Source organism: Bufo gargarizans, chromosome 10, assembly GCF_014858855.1.
Source record: "Bufo gargarizans isolate SCDJY-AF-19 chromosome 10, ASM1485885v1, whole genome shotgun sequence".
Taxonomy (NCBI): domain Eukaryota; kingdom Metazoa; phylum Chordata; class Amphibia; order Anura; family Bufonidae; genus Bufo; species Bufo gargarizans.
Genome location: NC_058089.1, coordinates 29,827,524 through 29,849,539, shown reverse-complemented (window position 1 = coordinate 29,849,539; position 22,016 = coordinate 29,827,524). Strand labels below are relative to the sequence as shown.

The following is a 22,016-nucleotide window of genomic DNA, read 5'->3' as shown; positions in this document are numbered from 1 at the left end:
TCGGGAACAGCATAGGGAGAATGTCTCGATGTATCTTGGACTCCCAGGTCACTGCTGGGAGCGATGTTGTCCGAGTAGTACGCCACTTTTAAAGATTGACAATAATACGCACAAAACCAAAGGTAAAATCGATTTTAGAGGAAAAAATTTTGGGAAACATTCTTTCCTGTATATTTACTTGTATATAAAGTGCAAGTGCTGCCAAAAATTACAAGCAAGAGGAACTCCAATCTAACCTGTATATCACATAAAGGAGAACCTCATTCACATTGTGGTACAATTATTCCTGTAGTGAGACTCCTACATTCATATAGCCTATGCACTAAGTGAAAGGGCTGCCAAAAATTACAAGGAACCGACACTCTACAATACACCCCTTTATTACACATAAAGACGGGCATCATACACACCCTTGAAAAATTATGATTGATGGCCTGCTGGTGACCCTCAAAAACATTAGGAGCAAGGGCCTGCTGATCTGACCATCATAAACATTAGGGGCGAGGGCCTGCTGCGGACCCTCTAAAACATTTGGGGTAAGGGTATGCTGCTGAGCTGACCATTGAAGAAATAATGCAAAAGGGCCTACTGCTAGTGTTGATTGCAAATATTCTAATTAGCAAATTTTTATCGCGAATATTGGCACTTCGAGAATTCACGAATATCTAGAATATAGTGCTATATCTTCGTAATTGCGAATATTCTATATTTTCTTTCATCAGTACCCATGATCCCTCACTGCTTCTTGCTTGTGGGCCAATGAGAAGGCTGCAATATCTTTGACTTGAGGAGTAGTGTTGATCGCAAATTTTCGTATAGCGAATTTTTAGCGCAAATTTTCAGATTGTTTGCAATCCAGAAAATAATGACTGGAGATCACAAATTCTCAAATTCGCTAATATATCATGAAATATTGCGAATTCGAATAATGCCCCTGCAGCTCATCACTGCCTACTGCTGATCTGACCATTTAAAACATTAGGGGTGAGGGTCTGCTGCTGATCTGACCATGAGAAAATTATGGTTGAGGGCCTGCTGCTGAGCTGCCCATTGAAAAAACTATGGGAGAGTGCCTGCTGCTTAGCTGACCATTGAAAAAATTATGGGCGAGTGCCTGTTGGTGATCTGACCATCGAAAAACATTATGGGCGAGGGCCTGCTGCCTCTTTGGTAACTCTAAATAACCTGGGGCGGATCACACGTCCCCGTGATGGCAATAATCCATTCAGGTGTCTGCCCTATAAACTTTCGATGTTATTTTCTGCGCCTACCATGGTGACCACGGATAATGAAAAATCAGAGTTAGATTCCGGAGAGGGAGCCTGAGAAACGGCTACGGCTACCACATCCAAGGAAGGAAGCAGGCGTAAAAAATTACCCACTCCCAACTTGGTGAGGTAGCGATGAAAAATAACAATATAGGACTTTTTCTAGGACCTGTATTTAAAATGAGTCAACTTTAAATACTTTAACGAAGATCTATTGGAGGGAAAGTCTGGTGCCAGCAGCCGACTCTCTCCCGGCATCCACAAGGTTCACCCAGTGTGCTGTCAGGGTGAGGATTGTGTTGATCAGACTCTTTGACTGACTTGTAGGTGAAGGCCTGCTGGTGAGCTGACCCTCTAAAAAATTGTAGGTGAGGCCCTGCAGGTGAGCTAACCCTGTAAAAGATTGTAGGTGAGTGTCTGCTGGTGAGCTGACCCTGTAAAAGATTGTAGGTAAGGGCCTACAGATGAGCTGACCCTCTAAAAAATTATATGCAAGGGCCTGCAGGTGAGATGACCCTGTAAAACATTATATGCAAGGGCCTACAGGTGAGCTGAACCTCTAAAAAATTATATGCCAGGGCCTGCAAGTGAGCTGACCCTGTAAAAAATGTTATGCCAGGGCATATATGCGATGAATAAGCATGTTGATATGATAGAAGAGGAGGATAAGAAAAGGAAGATTCAACCATATACCCTTTTTTCTGTTGGAAGGGGTGCATGAGAATACAGTGTATTCAGTAGAGATGGCCTTGCAGTTCACCTGGCGGTCGTTTCGTGGCGAACTTTGCTCATTCGCGGTTCGCAGAACAGACAAACATATGGCGATGTCCGCCGGCGCTATATTCTTTGCATTGTGCAGAACTTTGACCCATGACACATCAATCAAGTGGGACAGGAAAGCCAATTGAGACGTTTCAGCACATGGACACACCCCCTACATTATAAATAAACCCGATCTGGCAGCCATATTACATTCTGTTTTTTACCAGTGTAGGGAGAGGTTTCTGTGTGGAGCAGGGACAGACTGTTAGGGACACCAAACGTTAGCTAACAGGTCCACAAAAATTCTTTTTGAGGACTGGAATAGGTGTGCTATCGATAGGTGTGACATACAGAGGGGTGTGATATACTTTTTGTCGAATTTGCTCTGCTTTGTGGGTGCCTTAAATTACTGAAGAACAACTGTATCTTAACTCAGTGTTGGATTTATTTACAAATAGGGATATACCTACATTCTTAGGCCCGTGACCGTTTTTTCGTCCGTGGGTCTTCCTTGATTTTTGGAGGATCCACGGACATGAAAAAAAAAGTCGTTTTGGTGTCCGCCTCGCCGTGCGGAGCCAAACGGATGCGTCCTGAATTACAATGCAAGTCAATGGGGACGGATCCATTTGACGTTGAAACAATATGGTGCAATTACAAACGGATACGTCCCCATTGACTTTCAATGTAAAGTCTGAAGTCCCTTTTATACCATTTCTCCAATCCGACGGTATATTTTAACTTGAAGCGTCCCCATCACCATGGGAACGCCTCTATGTTAGAATATTCTGTCGGATATAAGTTACATTGTGAAAACTCATATCCGAGAGTATATTCTAACACAGAGGCGTTCCCATGGTGATGGGAATGCTTCTAGTTAGAATATACTACAAACTGTGTACATGACTGCCCCCTGCTGCCTGGCAGCACCCGATCTCTTGCAGGGGGCTGTGATCAGCACAATTAACCCCTCAGGTGTCACACCTGAAGGGGTTAATTGTGCGTATCATAGCCCCCTGTAAGAGATCAGGGCTGCCAGGCAGCAGGGGGCAGACCCCCCCATCCCCAGTTTGAATATCATTGGTGGCCAGTGCGGCCCACCCTCCCTCCCTCTATTGTATTAATAACATTGGTGGCCAGTGTGCGGCCTCCCCCCGGCCCCCCCTCCCTCCCTCCCTCTATTTTAATAAGATCATTGGTGGCAGTGTGCGGCCTCCCCCGGCCCCCCCTCCCTCCCTCTATTGTAATAAGAACATTGGTGGCAGTGTGCGGCCTCCCCCGGCCCCCTCCCTCCCTCTATTGTAATAAGAACATTGGTGGCAGTGTGCGGCCTTCCCCGGCCCCCCTCCCTCCCTCTATTGTAATAAGAACATTGGTGGCAGTGTGCAGCCTCCCCCGGCCCCCCCCTCCCTCCCTCTATTGTAATTAGAACATTGGTGGCAGTGTGCGGCCTCCCCCAGCCCCCCTCCCTCCCTCTATTGTAATAAGAACATTGGTGGCAGTGTGCGGCCTCCCCCGCCCGATCATTGGTGGCAGCGGAGTTCCGATCGGAGTCCCGGTTTAATCGCTGGGGCTCGATCGGTAACCATGGCAACCAGGAAGCTACTGCAGTCCTGGTTGCCATGGTTACTTAGCAATAGTAGAAGCATCATACTTACCTGCTGTCTGCTGCGATGTCTGTGTTCGGCCGGGAGCTCCTCCTACTGGTAAGTGACAGGTCTGTGCGGCCAATTGCTAAATGAACTGTCACTTACGAGTAGGAGGAGCTCCCGGCCGGACACAGACATCGCCGCAGCCAGCAGGTAAGTATGATGCTTCTACTATTGCTAAGTAACCATGGCAACCAGTACTGCAGTAGCATCCTGGTTGCCATGGTTACCGATCGGAGCCCCAGCGATTAATCTGGGACTCTGATCGGAACTCCGCTGCCAACAATGATTGGGCGGGGGAGGCCGCACACTGCCACCAATGTTCTAATTACAATAGAGGGAGGAAGGGGGGCCGGTGGAAGCCGCACACTGCCACCAATGTTCTTATTACAATAGAGGGAGGAAGGGGGGGGCGGGGGGGCACACTGTGCCACCAATGTTATTATTACAATAGAGGGAGGGAGGGGTGGCCGCACTGGCCACCAATGAAATTTAAACTGGGGAAGGAGGGGGGTCTGCCCCCTGCTGCCTGTCAGCCCCGGATCTCTTACAGGGGGCTATGATACGCACAATTAACCCCTTCAGGTGCGGCACCTGTAAGAGATCGGGTGCTGCCAGGCAGCAGGGGGCAGTCATGTACACAGTTCATTGTATATTCTAACTAGAAGCGTCCCCATCACTATGGGAACACCTCTGTGTTAGAATATACTGTTGGATCTGAGTTTTCAAGTGAAAACTCAGCTCTGAAAAAGCTTTTATGCAGACGGATCTTCGGATCCGTCTGTATGAAAGTAACCTATGGACACGGATGCCAATCTTGTGTGCATCCGTGTTCTTTCACGGACCCATTGACTTGAATGGGTCCGTGAACCGTTGTCCTTTAAAAAAATAGGACAGGTCATATTTTTTTGACGAACAGGATACACGGATCACGGAGGCGGATGACAAACGGTGCATTTATCCGAGTTTTCAACGGACCCATTGAAAGTCAATGGGTCCGCAGAAAATCACGGAAAACGGAACAATGGCCACGGGTGCACACAACGGTCGTGTGCATGAGGCCTAAATACAATTAAGAGAATTAGAGAAAGGATTGAAGGGGGTCAGGATCCTTGAGCTAGCTAGACCATTCTCTCTCTGTCCCACATGCCATTGGTTTTTCTCAGTCCTCAGAACACTACTCTCCAGCAGGTCTGAGCGAATTACATTCTTGATTGTAGAGTCCAGAAAGACTTGTCTTGTCCCAGAGGTCCCCAAGGTAACCATTGCTCCTACTTGTGAGCTAGGTTAGTGCAGATGATTGCACAGGAAGAAAGTTCTGTCACATATCCCTGCCCCCATCCCTTGCTGACACAGGTGTGGGCAGTAAATACCAGCAGGGGGTCGAGCTTGCCCCAGGACATGACAGTCCTGGCAGATCTTCCTTTCATCAGTGTCCCGCCACAATAACCCTTTGATAGTCCTCATTTGCATATCAAGCAGACCCGGGCTGATTCAGTTCAAGATATCAAGGAACATCTTTACATCAAAACTGTATCATAGATGTCAATTTTATCGGTTCCAACACTCATAATATACTTTCTAACATAGAAAGTATATAATAGTGCATTTGTATCATGCCGCAGTTGTGTCCGGTTCTGCTGAGATACCGCAGCTAGGTAGAGGGACAAACACAATTGGAATAAGTAATTGCAACTGGTGTGATATACCTGTTGAACCCCAAAAAACTGACTAAAGGGTGCGATATACCTTTTTCCACAAAATACTAATTGAAGGGTGTGATACACCAGCTTCCACCAAATATTGATTGAGGTCTGCAATACACCAACTTCCACCAAATATTGATTAAGGGGTTTGACATACTAGCTTCCAGCAAATACTTATTATTGGGTTCTATATACCTATTGCCACAAAATACTGATAAAGGGAATTGATATACCGGCTTCCACAAAATATTGATTAAGGGGTTTGATTCACCAGCTTCCAGCAAATACTCATTATTGGGTTCTATATACCTGTTTCCACAAAATACCGATACAGGGAATTGATATACCGGTTTCCACAAAATATTAATTGAGGCCTGCAATATACCTGCTTCCAGAAATACTGCTCTTCTTTAGGGACTTTGTCACAGGGTCATTTTGAAAATGATAGAGGGGATTGATATACTAGCTTCCACCGAATATTGCTTGAGGCCTGCGAAACACCGTCTTCCACCAAATATTGATTAAGGGGTTTGATTTAACGGCTTCCAGCAAAAACTTAGAAATGCTGCTCTTCTATATGGACTTTGTCACAGGGTCATTTTGAAACTGACAGGCAGAAGAAGAGGCAGGCCATTCAGCAGGGGTCATAGGGTTGGGCCTAAGTGGGAAGTTGGAGAAGGTGCGTGCAATTCCGTAAAAGGACGCACCAGAGTTGGTTTAGGGGCTCACTCAGCCTTCCACTTCTGCACCCTCCTCATTTTCTGTATCATCACCTTCCTAACTCTGTGCTGTGTGCACCCCCAAAGACAGCACCGCCACCACCATAGGCCCTCCACTCGAGTCAGAGGAATTATTTTCCCATCCATTCCCAGACCTTACCGATGCGCAGCCATTCTTGGCATCGGATGAGGAAGAGGAGGTAGCAACAGCCGCCACCTAGTGGTCTGACGACAGTACACAGATCAGCCCAAGGAGGGTGGTCCCCGCTGTTGCTGCCTACTCCAAGATCTATAATGTCAGTGGTGGTGAAGGTGACGATGATGACGTGTCGATGGACGTCACGTGGGTGCCCACAAGAGAGGAAGAGGAGGGGAGTTCAATGGGAGAGACGGAGCCGAAGATAGGGAAGAGAAGGAGTAAAAGCAGGAAGAGCTCGCAGTGCACAGGAGGCAAAAAGCAGACTGCAAATGTATCTGGAGCGAGCCATCCACCATGCACGGTCACATCTTGCGCTCCCAGGACACAGGCACATGTCTTCGCAGTGTGGGATTTTTTTTAACGTGTCAGCTGCTGACAATAGTGTTGCCATCTGCAGCCTGTGCTGTCAATGCATAAGTCCCGGTAAGCCCAACACTCACCTAGGGACGACCGCCTTAAGAAGACACCTGGCCTCCCATCACCGAGCCCAGTGGGAGCAACACCGTCAGAACCTGCAAAGCCACACTCCCGGCGCTCCACGTCCTGCCTCTTCTTCTCCTCCCATTTATCCTCCACTCTACCTTCCACCAAGCTGTTGTCACACTCATCTAGCAAAAGGCAGGCTTCCATGGACTAAATGTTTAAATGTAAAAAGTTGATGACACCGGATAACCCTCTTGCCCAACGGCTGACCGCCGGCTTGTCAGAACTGCTATCCTGCCAACTATAAACTGGTGGACTCAGAGGCCTTTAGAAAATTTGGGGCCATTGGCACACAGTAATGGAAGGTCCCCGGAAGGAAATATTTATTCCAGAAAGGGCATCCCAGAGCTATATAGCTATGTTCAGCGGCAAGTAAATGTATTTCTAGCACACCGTGTCGGTGACAAGATATATCTGACCACAGACACGTGGTCTATAAAACACGGCAGGGAAGTTACCGTACATACCTTATATTGCCCACTGGGTGAACCTTCTGACGGCTGTCAAGCATGCAACCCGTGGCACCCGTGTGGATTTGGTCTTACCGCCACAGACTGCATGCAGGCCTGCCTCTTCTTCTCCTACTACTCCATCCTCCGTCTCCTCCTCGCCTGACTCCTCCTTTTCTACTGCTACTGCCTCTTCCGCTGCACCCCCAATCTCCCCAGAACCTATTCGACGTGCCAGGTGAGACGTTGCCATGCTTTTCTGCGGCTGTTGTGCCTGGAAGCCAAGAGCCACACCGGTCCTGCACTGCTTTCAGCTCTGCGGTCACAGGCCGAATAGTGGCTAACCCCGCTCAATTTGACAGTTGGTAAAGCGGTGTGCGACAATGGTGCCAATTTGCTGAGCTCGCTGAAACAGGGCAAAATGACACACGTGCTGTGCATGGCACACCTCCTGAACTTAGTCGTGCAGCGATTTGCTGCCAAATACCCCGGGGTCCAGGACGTCTTGCGCAGGCCAGGAAAATCTCTGGCCATTTTAGAAGATCTTACAAAGCCATTGCTCGCCTTGCTGACATTCAGCGCCGACACCACTTGCCCGTCACACGTCTGATTTGTGACTGCCCAGCACGCTGTAACTCCACCTTGTATTTGCTTGATAGGTTTCTCCAGCAGAAACGTGCCGTTAACGACAACCTGTACGAACTCTGCAGCAGGACAGGTTCTGGGGAGCTAGTTTTTTTTCCACCGTGCCAGTGGCTGCTCATACGCGACAAATGCAGACTTCTGCACCCATTTGACGAGATCACCAAACTGGTCAGTCGCAGCCAAGGCACCATCAGTGATATTGCACCTTACGCCTTCTTTCTGGAGCGTGCACTGCGTCGTTTCATTTATCAAGCCGTCGAGGAGCAGGAAGATGAGGAAGTTGCAATGCTAAATGAATTTCCAGGGCCGGCTACTCCATCTGAGACAATTCAGCAGGAGTCTGAAGAGGAGTCAGAGGAGGATGGTACCTAAGGGGAGAAGGAGGAGAAGCAAGAAGAGCATTCTTTAAACTTTTCTGGGATCCCTGGTGTTGTCCGTGGATGGGGGGAGGAGACCGAAGATGACATTCTCTTGCGCGATGAGAAGGAGCCAGGCCGCTCCACTTTTTCCAATTTAGTGCAAATTAAGACCTTCATGCTCCAGTTTTAAAGAGGGACCCCCGTATAAAAGCATAAAGGGAAAGGACCAGTACACTGGGTGGCAACGTACTTAGTACAAACACAAAAGGGCGGACATGTTACCAGCATCACAGAGGGCTGTCAGAATGCAGCATTTTCAGGCCTTCCTGCGAGAGATGCTGCATTCTGCTGTTGTGGGCGCTGTGAGAAGAGAGGAACCCCTGGACAGCTGGGTGTGCAGGCTTCACCTGTGGCCAGAGCTGGCACAATTTGCCATGGAACTCTTGGCTTGCCCCTCGTTGAATGTGGTGTCCGAAAGAATGTTCAGTGCAGCAGGGGGGATCGTGGCCGATAAGAGCACTCGCCTAGCTCACGACAGTGTGGACTACCTCACATTTCTAAAAATGAATGAGGCATGGATCTCGGTGGAATTCAACACCTATGACGACCACGTTTAATTGAATTTCCTCATGACATCCCGCAAATATCCGCCAGATTAAATATTGGTTCCTTTCTTAGGTAAATACAGCGGCATAGAAGGCTTTTTCTGTCCGGTGAATGCCTAATGTTTGGGACCTCGGAGGAATTCAACACCTGTGACGAACACGTGTTATCGAATATCAACTATTATCATTTGGGGGGTTTTCAAGAGGGGGGAATTTCATTAGCCATGTTTTTAATCCAATTTGATATTTTTTGTTCTTTTAAACATATGTATTTGACATCTATTTGTTCTGGCCTGCAGTAAAATTGCTATCAAATGACCGTCTAATATACCTCCAGCCACATAATTACTTTTTTATTTCTGTCCGGTGAATGCCTAATGTTTGGGGCCTGTACTACACTGGCCTGCAGTAAAATTTATATTGAATGGCCGTCTAATATACCTCCGGCCACATAATCACTTGATCATTTATGTAAGGTGAATGCATAATTTTTTGGGCCTGTAATCTAACTGGCCTACAGTAAAATTGTTATAAGGTGACCGCCTGATTTACTTCCAGCCACATTATCAATTTTTCTTTTCTGTGCGGTGAATGAATAATTTTTGGGGCCTGTAGTCAACTGGCATGCAGTAAAATTGATATCCATTGACCGTCTAATATACCTCCAGCCACATATTCACTTGATCATTTATGTACGTTGAATGCATATTTTTGGGGCCTGTAATCTAACTGGCCAACAGTAAAATTGTTATATGTTGACCGCATAATGTACCTCCATCCACATTATCAATTGTTCTTTTCCGTCTGGTGAATGCCTAATGTTTGGGGCCTGTACTACACTGGCCTGCAGTAAAATTAATATTGAATGACCTTCTAATATTCCTCCAGCCACATAATTACTTGTTCTTTTCTGTCCGGTGAATGCCTAATGTTTGGGATCTCGGAGGAATTCAACACCTGTGACGACCACGTGTTATCAAATTTCAACTATTATTATTAGTATTTTTTTCAAGAGGGGGAGTTCGTTAGCCATGTTTTTAATCCATTTTTATATTTTTTGTTCTTTAAAACATATGTATTTGACATGTATTTGTACTGGCCTGCAGTAAAATTGATATCCAATGACCGTCTAATATAACTCCAGCCACATAATCACTTAATGTTTTCTGTCAGATGAATGCCTAATGTTTGGGGCCTGTACTCCCATGGCCTAAAATAAAAATTGTCTAGGCTCTAGCAGGGCACATTTCTGAGAATTTCCGCTTAAGACGCATAAAAAAGGCCCCTGATTAAAATACATATTTTTGGAAGAGAATTTTTAGCCATTGATCCCCCTCTGTTTTGTCACTGTACATGTTGTGGGATAATTTATGCACTTCTTGTAAGTATCTGGTGGCTGCAAATATGACCTGAAGGTTTTTCAGACAATAACAAAAAAAATTAATGGAATCGCACTCACCAGATCTTGAGGTCATCCGGTATGCAACAGCCTACCTGGAGTCCAAGATTCGTCAGGGCTCCTACATGATACGTCCAAGAAAAGAAGATGGAGGCAGCATGACCGGTATAAAAAGTCCCTTTAATGGGAACCGCCAAGTGAACAAGCGTGCAACAAGTTGTGACGTTTCGGCTGATCCACAGCCTTTATCAAACACCTAGTGTTTGATAAAGGCTGTGGATCAGCCAAAACGTCACAACTTGTTGCACGCTTGTTCACTTGTCGGTTCCCATTAATGGGACTTTTTATACCGGTCATGCTGCCTCCATCTTCTTTTCCTGAAGGTTTTTCAGGTTTGCCTGCCATTAAAGTGAATGTGGCCCGCTGTAAACATGGAGTTCACAAACATTTAATCGCGTTTGCGAATTGTCCCGGCCGATGTTCGTCCATCACTAGTATTCAGTACAATATAAATAACACCGTTCGTGCCACGTGTCCAGCTTGGACACCTAGTAGTTGTAAGGCACTGAGGGATCATTGAGGACGCTGACACGGTCTGCTATGTACTTCTCCACCATCTTCCAAAATGTTTCCCTCCTTGTGACAGTAGGCCACGTATCAGGGTGAGGGTGCTGGCGGAGTGTCATGAAACTGTCCCAGGCTTTGGAGAGTGTTGCCCTGCCTCTGTTGGAACTGCTGTGTTTTCCCCTTGTCTCCTCTCCTTGGTTGCCCAAGGAACTACGGACTCTGCCGCCAGCGTTGTCAGATGGAATTTTTTTTTTGCAATTTCTCAACAAGATCCTTCTGGTTTTGCAACATTTTGCTTGTCCTCTTCACCAGAGGCATGAGAGATGAGAAGTTCTCTTTGTAGTGGGGGTCGAGAAGGGTGAACAAACAGTAATACGTTTTGTCTAAAATGCGTATAAAGCGCGGCCTAACATGAAGTCAGCCATGTGTGCCAGAGTACCAACAGCCAAGACTTTGCTGTCGTTCTCAGCAGGATCACTCTGAATCTCCTCATCCTCTTCCTCCTCTTCTGACCACCCATGCAAAACATTTGGAATTCAACTTCCATGGCTACTACCCTCTGTAGCGCAGGCAACCATCTCCTGCTCCTCCTCCTCTTCATCGTCCAATTCGCGCTGAGAAGACGAAACGAGGGTCGTCTGGCTTTCATCAACCTGTGTAATGTCTTCCCCCATTTCCACCTCTTCCACATGCAAAGCTTTGTCCTTAATTGTGAGCAGCGAGCGTTTGAGTAGACACAGAAGAGGGGTGGCAACACTGATAATATCGTTATCGCCGCTCACCATCTGTGTTGATTCCTCAAAGTTTCTTAAAATCTCACAGAGGTCAGACATCAATGCCCACTCCTTGCTTGTGAAGAGCGGAAGCTGACTGGAAAGGCAATGACCATGTTGCAGCTTGTATTCCACTACTGCACTATGCTGCTCACAAAGCCTGGCCAACATGTGGAACATCGAGTTCCAGTGAAAGCTCACGTCGTACAACAGTCGGTAAGCTAGCAATTTCAAGCGCTGCTGCAGCGTTGACAGACTGGTTGAAGCTGTCGATGACTTGTGGAAATGTGCACACATGCGGAGCACCTTCACGAGTAGCTCAGGCAAATTAGGGTAGGTTTTGAGAAACTGCTGAACCACTAAGTTTAAGACGTGGGCTAGGCATGGGATGTGTGTGAGCTTGCCGAGCTCCAAAACCGGCACCAAGTTACGGCTATTATCAGACACAACCATGCCTGGTTGTAGGTTGAGTGGAGGTCTGGTCTCTTATCCCCTACCACAGCTCTGCAGCGGTGTGCTGTTTTTCCCCTAAGCATATCAGCTTCAGCACGGCCTATTGCTGCTTCCCCACTGCAGTGCTACACTGCTTCAAGCTACCGACTGATGGCTGACTGGTGCTGCACGTGGATAATTCGGAGGTGGAGGAGGAGGAAAAGTGGGGGTTGTAGCCACTAACGTAGGTGCTGGCGGAAACCCTGATAGATGTAGGGCCCGCAATCCTTGCCGTGTGCCAACCCTGTAACACCCCACGGTACGACTCGCTCCCAGCCTCCACAATATTCACCCAGTGTGCCGTCAGGGAAATGTAGTGTCCCTGGCTAAATGCACTTGTCTATGTGTCCGTGCTTAAGTGGACCTTCCCAGTAACTGCGTTGGTCATGGCACGTATGATGTTACGGGACACATGTTGGTGTAAGCGGGCACAGCACACCTTGATAAATAGTTGCAGCTGGGAACTGCATAATGCGGGACAGCCGCCAACCTCAGGCTGCGGAAGGCCTCTGTAACCACAAGCCTAAATGGCAACATTTCCAGGGCCAGTAATTTGGAAAGCTGCACATTTAGTGCTATTGCCTGTGGGTGGGTGGCTGGGTATTTGTTTTACGGATCCACTGATCCATGGATCGGATCCGCAAAACACATACGGACCTCTGAATAGAGCCTTACAGGAGGGGGGTGAGCACCCCATATAGACTCCCTGATCACCCCCCTGTCATTGATCACCCCCCTGTAAGGCTCCATTCAGACATCCGTATGTGTTGTGCGGTTCCGATCCATGTATCCGTGGATCCGCAAAACACATACGGACCTCTGAATGGAGCCTTACAGGGGGGTGATCAATGACAGGGGGGTGATCAGGGAGTCTATATGGGGTGGATCCACAAAACACGGACACCGCGGATCAGCAAAACACATACGGACGTCTGAATAGAGCCTTACAGGGGGTGATCAATGACAGGGGGGTGATCACCCCATATAGACTCCCTGATCACCCCCTGTCATTGATCACCACCCTGTAAGGCTCCATTCAGACATTTTTTTGGCACAAGTTAGCGGAAATTGATTTTTTATTTTTTTAGTTTTTTCTTACAAAGTCTCATATTCCACTAACTTGTGACAAAAAATAAAATCTCACATGAACTCACCATACCCCTCACGGAATCCAAATTCATAAAAATTTTTAGACATTTATATTCCAGACTTCTTCTCGCGCTTTAGGGCCCCTAAAATGCCAGGGCAGTATAAATAACCCACATATGACCCCATTTCGGAAAGAAGACACCCCAAGGTATTCGCTGAGGGGCATATTGAGTCCATGAAAGATTGAACTTTTTGTCTCAAGTTAGTGGAAAGGGAGACTTTGTGAGAAAAAAAAATAAAAAATCAAATTCCGCTAACTTGTGCCCAAAGAAAATAATCTTCTATGAACTCGCCAGGCCCCTCATTGAATACCTTGGGGTGTCTTCTTTCCAAAATGGGGTCACATGTGGGGTATTTATACTGCCCTGCCATTTTAGGGGCCCTAAAGCGTGAGAAGAAGTCTGGGATCCAAATGTCTAAAAATGCCTTCCTAAAAGGAATTTGGGCCCCTTTGCGCAACTAGGCTGCAACAAAAGTGTCACACATGTGGTATCGCCATACTCAGGAGAAGTTGGGCAATGTGTTTTGGGGTGTCTTTTTACATATACCCAGGCTGGGTGAGAGAAATATCTCTCTATAATGGCAACTTTGTATAAAAAAAATGGGAAAAGTTGACTTTTAGAGAGATATTTCTCTCACCCAGCATGGGTATATGTAAAAATACACCCCAAAACACATTGTCCTACTTCTTACGAGTACTGCAATACCACATGTGTGACACTTTTTGCAGCCTAGGTGGGCAAAGGGGCTCATATTCTAAAGAGCACCTTTAGGATTTCACAGGGCATTTTTAACACATTTGGATTTCAAACTACTTTTCACGCATTAGGGCCCCTAAAATGCCAGGGCAGTATAACTACCCCACAAGTGACCCCATTTTGGAAAGAAGACACCCCAAGGTATTCCATGAGGGGGATGGCGAGTTCCTAGAATTTTTTATTTTTTGTCACAAGTTAGCGGAAAATTATTATTATTTTTTCTTACAAAGTCTCATAATCCACTAACTTGTTACAAAAAATTAAAACTTCCATGAACTCACTATGCCCATCACAAAATAACTTGGGGTGTCTTCTTTCCAAAATGGTGTCACTTGTGGGGTAGTTATACTGCCCTGGCATTTTAGGGGCCCTAATGCGTGAGAAGTAGTTTAAAAACAAAATGTGTAAAAAATGCCCTGTGAAATCCTAAAGGTGCTCTTTGGAATGTGGGCCCCTTTGCACACCTAGGCTGCAAAAAAGTGTCACACATGTGGTATTGCCATACTCAGGAGAAGTTGGGCAATGTGTTTTTTTTTTACATATACCCATGCTGGTTGAGAGAAATATCTCTCTAAAAGACAACTTTTCCCATTTTTTTATACAAAGTTGTCATTTGACAGAGATATTTATCTCACCCAGCATGGGCATGTGTAAAAACACACCCCAAGACACATTGCCAAACTTCTCCTGAGTATGGCAATACCACATGTGAGACACTTTTTTTCAGCCTAGGTGGGCAAAGGGGCCCACATTCCAAAGAGCACCTTTAGGATTTCACAGGGCATTTTTTACACATTTTGATTTCAAACTACTTCTCACGCATTAGGGCCCCTAAAATGCCAGGGCAGTATAACTACCCCACAAGTGACCCAATTTTGGAAAGAAGACACCCCAAGGTATTTTGTGATGGGCATAGTGAGTTCATGGAAGTTTTTATTTTTTGTCACAAGTTAGTGGAATATGAGACTTTGTAAGGAAAAAAATAATATAAAAATCATCATTTTCTGTTAACTTGTGACAAAAAATAAAAAGTTCTATGAACTCACTATGCCCATCAGCGAATACCTTAGGGTGTCTAATTACTGAAATGGGGTCATTTGTGGGGTTTTTCTACTGTCTGGGCATTGTAAAATCTCAGGAAACTTGACAGGTGCTCAGAAAGTCAGTGCTGCTTCAAAACGCGGAAATTCACATTTTTGGACCATAGTTTGTAAACGGTATAACTTTTACCCAAACCAATAAATATTCACTTATTTTTTTATTGCTATCAAAGACATGTAGAAAAATAAATTTAGAGAAAAAATAATATAGAAATGTAGTTTTATTTGAAAAATGTTACAACTGAAAGTGAAAAATTTAAATTTTCTGCAAAAATTTTGGTAAATTTTGATTAATAACAAAAAAAGTATAAATGTCAGCAGCAATGAAATACCAAAAAATGAAAGCTCTATTAGTGAGAAGAAAAGGAGGTAAAATTCATTTGGCTGGTAAGTTGCATGACCAAGCAATAAACCGTGAAAGTAGTGTAGTGCAGAATTGTAAAAAGTGGTCTGGTCATTAAGGGTGTTTAAGCTAGGCGAGCTGAGGTAGTTAAAAGGCCTTTTGGGTCTGTACATTTTTAGCTATTTGCACAGTTTGCACTAAAAAAAGATATTTCTGCCACACACAATAGTCCTTAAAAGGAATTTTGGGTCTGTAAAGTTTTAGCAATTTAGCACAGGTTGCGCTAAAAATAAAGATTGCTGCTACCACACACAATAGTCCTTAAAAGGACTTGTGGGTCTCTGAAAAGTTTTGGTTTAATAATATTCTTAGATCAGTCCCTACACTGTCTGTCCCTTCCTCAGAACAGCTCTACCTGACTAACACTGAGCCAAACACGTGTCATCGGGTGCTATATAGCACCCAATGACACGTTCCGGCCAGCCAATCACTGTAATGCCAGCAGCCAACATGGCTACGGTATTACAGTGAGGGCAGTACTTACATGCACGTTTATTGGCTGCATAGCATGCAAGAAACGGGCGGGGATGAGGCTCGAGCATTGTGTTCAAGCACATGCAGTATTCAGCCAAACACCGCCATGCGCCGATCATCGAGATGCTCGAGCCGAACTAGTGTTCGGCCGAGCATGCTCGATGATCACTAGTACAGACAAATATAAGACACTTTATAATATACCTTATTATATTGTAGAAACATGCATTGTTCTCCAGTTATCACCAGTTTTTTCCTCCACATTTGCTAATCTATCATTGTCTCTGAATTCTGTAATATTTTCCAATGTTAAAATTAAGAAGGGCTGCTAGCTCACTGAAGGATCAAATTACATCATCCTATAGAAGTCTATGGAGAGGGAAGGACCACTGAGCAGCAGAGTGAAAGAGAAAAAGGCATGATATTTATTAGATTCAGCAGCTAATAGTTTTACATCTATACTACTCATTACTTCTCTATAATGTCCTATATGGTGCTCCTGCGTTAGTATGTGAGTGAGCGAGAGTTAGAAAGCAGAATTTCCTGTCTCTATGTTTACTGTATGGGGAGACATGATGTGCAGCTAGTTTACACCAACTAGCTCAGGGACATCTGAACACTATAGATGAAGTTTGCAGAGGGCAAAATGCCAGATGTAAATCGTAATATAGTTCTATCGTCAATGAATTCACAAATAACCACTTATTCTGAAAAGCCATTTGAAATGACAGGTACGCTTAAAGCATACTGAACATTAGAGGAGTTGTTTTAGTGACATTGGCGCTAACTCATAGTCTCATTTCCCATTGACATTTGCAATATATATTTTTTTTTTTTCAGGGGAAATCCTTTATGACAAAGTTGATGCAGCAGGTTGCTCCTATTATGCAGTGTGCAATGCCATATGTATAGTTCAAAGATTCACTGGACCTTGCATAACGTCTACAACCATAACAAGTTCCTCAACTACACCTGAAAAGACACCTAACTCCACAACTGCAACTGTTACAACTCCTATAACAGAAGGTTGCCCACCTTATAAGGTAACACATTGTGTTCAAATTCAATTGTACCTGATCACATATATAAATAAATTGCAGGAGATAAACAATTTAAATTAGATTAGATTATTATGTTTAGCGGCTCACCCCTTTGTTGTTATACGGAAAAAAGGTGCCCTGACGTTTTGCTCACTCTCTGACAAAATTGTGTCTTACTTGGTATCTAAATATTGACATTGACACTTTCACCTAGGCTATATCGAAGACCATCACCTATATATACATTTGACCATTTATTATAAAATATATAGAGAAAACACGGATAAAAAAAGAATCTCTTTCCTTCTCCCCACGTATCACATTATTGTACCCGTTATCACATTATTTGCTACACAGATATATATATAATCAATAAAACAATACATACCTTGCATTTATGATATTTGCATAATAATGTTATTTCATCTTATATTGATCCAGCTGAGATCACGTATTGTGGCATAATAGAGAAGAGTTGATTGGATATATGTCCCAATATAAATAAGATTATCCTTATTTTACTTCATGGAGAATAAAATTTAACTATGTAGATGAATAGGTTCCGTTTGGCCACACGCCAAGCCCATGTGCAGGCGATGCAGCTTCAAACACCACGTGGGACGCCACTGTGGACAGTGTAAGTCTATACACTGTAAGAACTGTACGGACATTATCAGTAAGTACGTACCTCCATTCCTTCAAACCCCAAACAGGGTTTGAAGAAAAACAAGATAAACAATTTGGCCTCATCCAAGGAAACTTTTCCATGTGCTGCAATACCAGAAAAAGACCATTTATGGTGAATGGTGAAAAAAAAAATATATAATATTAATAATAGGTTGATCCAATTGTCCTGAAAATTGGTATATAACACTCACTAGTCTTCTCAGACTTCTTTTTTTCTTTTAGAAAAATTTGCTCTCTCTTTTTGCTTATTTTTTTTATGATTTTTCTCTTTTTCTCTCCCCCACACCCCTACAAAAACTCTTAAACACTATGGGCTAGATTTATCATTACTCTGACAGCTCACTCCACTTTCACATATGGATAAAGTCAGTTTTAGCCAAGTCAGATTTATGATCGGCCCTTTAAGACTGTAATAAATGTGGTTTGACGGTAGCAGTTTATCCGATAGTAAGCAGCTTTACAAAAGTCGCACGTTTTTATGAAAAAGTCGCATGTTTTTATGAAAAAGTCGCATGTTCTATTAAAAAGTCTTATAAAGATAAGCATGGTCCTCACTGGAGTGAAATTGCGACTTTTTTGCAACTTTTTTGCGACTTTTTAAATAGTTCCAATAGTAAATCTGTCGAGAGATTCATTTACATAAGAAAACAGGCCCACGTTCAGAAAACTGGCGAGCATAGTGCAGAGCAGAAAGAAGTCGCACATTAGCGTTTGGGACTTTTTGGGGGACTTTTTCACTCCATTATTCTGACACTGACATTCATATCTATTGGTAAACGCATGTTTGACAGCGTTAGCATACAGCGTGTTTAAAAACACTCTGCTCTGGCACACATATCATATTCCAAAAATTTTCTTTTATCGGAGGCAAATAATGTTTAAACAAACCTGTGTTATGGGATTAAAAGGCCTTCAGGGACCAAGTTTCTAAAAATTATGCTTTGACAGAGTCAGAATGACTGACCATACGACACGCATGATTGTGAGAAGTAAAAGTGGCTTGTGAACTAGCCTAAAAAAATTCTCCCTTTTAATTAGGAGCTGCAGCAGTGCAATGTGGATCTGGAAAGAGTATGGATATAGTGGCATGCAGCCACAATAGTAGTAGCAGCAGAAGCAGCATAGAATGGAACATACAAGTCAGTAGGTTGGCTGTCTTTGGGTAGTAGTAGTAATTGTAGTAGTGGTAGATGCTGTGCATTAATAGTGGTGTCAGTAGGTGATTTACAGCAAGGAGCAGCAGTAGCTAAGGCAACGGCAGCAGCAGCAGCAGCAGCCACATTATACATGTTGGCAGGCAAACAGCAGCATGATGGAGGCAACAGCAACCTTAGGCCCCTTTCACACGGGCGAGATTTCCGTGCGGGTGCGATGCGTGAGTTGAACGCATTGCACCCGCACTGAATCCTGACCCATTCATTTCTATGGGGCTGTTCACATGAGCGGTGATTTTCACGCATCACTTATGCGTTGCGTGAAAATCGCAGCATGTTCTATATTCTGCGTTTTTCACGTAACGCAGGCCCCATAGAAATGAATGGGGTTGCGTGAAAATCGCAAGCATCCGCAAGCAAGTGCGGATGCGGTGCGATTTTCACGCATGGGTTCTAGGTGACAGTCTATTCACTGTATTATTTTCCCTTATAACATGGTTATAAGGGAAAATAATAGCATTCCGACTACAGAATGCTTAGTATAAGGGTGCTGGGAGGGTTAAAAAAAATAAAAAAGTTAACTCACCTTATCCCCATGATCGCCTAGTTCCCGGTCGGTCTCTTCTTTAGCTGTGGCTAAAGGACCTTTGGTGATGTCAGATCACATGCTCCATCACCATGGTGATAGACCATGTGATTGGAGCATGTGATCTGACATCACCAAAGGTCATTCAGCCCAAGCCCACAGCTAAAGAAGAGACCGACCGGGATCTACACGATCATGGGGAGAAGGTGAGTTAACGTTTTTATTTTTTTTTAACCCTTCCAGCACTATTATACTAAGCATTCTGTATTCAGAATGCTATTATTTTCCCTTATAACCATGTTATAAGGGAAAATAATAGAATCTTCAGAACATCAATCCCAAGCCCGAACTTCTGTGAAGAAGTTCGGGTTTGGGTACCAAACATGCGCGATTTTTCTCACGCGAGTGCAAAACGCATTACAATGTTTTGCACTCGCGCGGAAAAATCGCGGGTGTTTCCGCAACGCACCCGCACATTTTTCCGCAACGCCCGTGTGAAAGGGGCCTTACAGAAAATGATGTTCGGCACATAACAGCAGAGATATGATAGCAGCGGTGGCATGATGAAGGTAGCAGCAGCTGTACAAAACATGGTGGTTGGCAGACCGCAGCAATGGCATGATGGATGCAGCAGCAGCCATACAGAACAAGATAGTTGGTAGGCCCCAGCAGTAGCATGATGGTGGCGGCATGATGGCAGCGGTAACATGATGGAGGGAGTAGCAGCCATAGAGAACATAATGGTTGTCAGGCCACAGCAGTAGCATGATGATGGTGGTGACATGATGGTGGCAGCAGCAGCAGCAGCACTTGTAGAGAACAAGATGGTTGGCAGGTCGCAACAGTGGCACAATAGCGGTGGTGGCATGATGGAGGCAGAAGCAGCATCCATACAGAACATGATGGCTGGCAGGCGCAGCAGTGGCATGATGGGAGTGGTGCAAGATGGAAGCAGACAGGACCAGTGGCAAGATGGCCCAATACCAACCATGTTAGATCTATTCAGTGTGAAAATCCTTCCAAATCCAGGCTTGGTTAACTTTAACAAAAGTGATATTTTGGACACTGGCATAGGACAACTTGGTCTATTTAGGTGTCATAACGCCCATCGTGGCAATGAAAATCCTTTCAAAGATGTCACTGGAGGCTGGACAAGAAAGAATGCATGCTGTGCCAGTTCAGGCCACTGTTTCAGTCTAAGAAAAAGATAAAAGATAAAAAGTTAATTTGCATATATTTTACTAATTCATTGCATATATAATACACTAAATAATATTAATAACATTGGAATATACAAATGGAGACAATAAAAATATATCATCACCATCCCTTTTAAATCTTAAATTGTGGAGCTCTCGCATAAAAAAGTTCATATATGTTAAAAATACGGCTTGATTATGCTTGTAATTGATTGTATTGGTGTACACACTGCACGGTTAATTGTGCCTTATTCCAAATTAAGCATAGTATCCGGCAATGTCCGTATAAAATCTGAATGATATTATATATACTAGCGCTCCTGCGCTTAACCTGCAACTTGCAGTACTACAGTCTGGTTTGACAATCTACTGTTCCTGGTAGATTTAATAGATTTGCACTTCGTATCCTAGTGGTGTTTGGGGGAGTTATTACTCAGGAATCCTGCCGTGTTATTACTCTCCCTTCGCCTCTCAGTCAGTCACCCGCTCTGCTGTATGCCGGCTTAGATCGCTCTGCGAGCATGCGTTCTGAGAGTACCGGGACGCCAGGGCCGACTCAGATATTTAATAACATAGTAACATAGTATATAAGACCGAAAAAAGACATTTGTCCATCCAGTTCGGCCTGTTATCCTGCAAGTTGATCCAGAGGAAGGCAAAAAAAATAAAAAATCTGAGGTAGAAGCCAATTTCCCCCACTTAAGGGGGGAAAAATTCCTTCCCGACTCCAATCAGGCAATCAGATAACTCCCTGGATCAACGACCCCTCTCTAGTAGCTATAGCCTGTAATATTATTACACTCCAGAAATACATCCAGGCCCCTCTTGAACCCTTTTATTGTACTCACCATCACCACCTCCTCAGGCAGAGAGTTCCATAGTCTCACTGCTCTTGTTGTATCGAATATCTTCAGTTATCAATGTACACTTAATAACTGAAGATATGGCCAGAGTTTAGGCAGGCCTGGACCTAGGATTTGAGGCAGGAGTTGTCAGCTTGCTGACTGACCTCAGCCGGCGTGGTATGTGGAAAAAGTGCTCCATTATGTTGAGGAGACTGAAATTACTGCTGCGGCTTCTGATGCTGGTGGTGGCGGGAGGAGGGTGACTCTGCAGGGGGCAGAGAGGGGCTCTCTTTCAGACATGCAGGTATCTGCTAGCCATAAGCTGGAGCAAGCTGCTTACACAGTGGAGTTTCCAGGTAATATTGTAATTTGTTCTCCCTTTCGGAGGGAGGAAAACATTTCCTTATTTTCCATTGATAGTGAGGATCTAAAAGCATGGCTATCTAGTATTCATCAGACTGCTTGATTTCAATATGCCTGTCACTACATGAGTAAACAGGCATTGAGGTCACTATTCTGGCCAGCATGCCTGAGGAGCCAGTTATT

The 22,016-nt window shown here is 44.6% G+C and overlaps 1 protein-coding gene across 1 annotated transcript in view; it reads left to right on the top strand.

Annotated features, from left to right (window-relative positions):
• LOC122920028 (mucin-5AC-like) overlaps positions 1–22,016 on the top strand; it is a 107,494-nt gene that overhangs the window by 56,156 nt on the left and 29,322 nt on the right. The window contains exon 30 of the mRNA XM_044269238.1: positions 16,800–17,002. Coding sequence (XP_044125173.1) covers positions 16,800–17,002 — 203 coding nt within the window. The remainder of the gene's footprint in view (positions 1–16,799; positions 17,003–22,016) is intronic.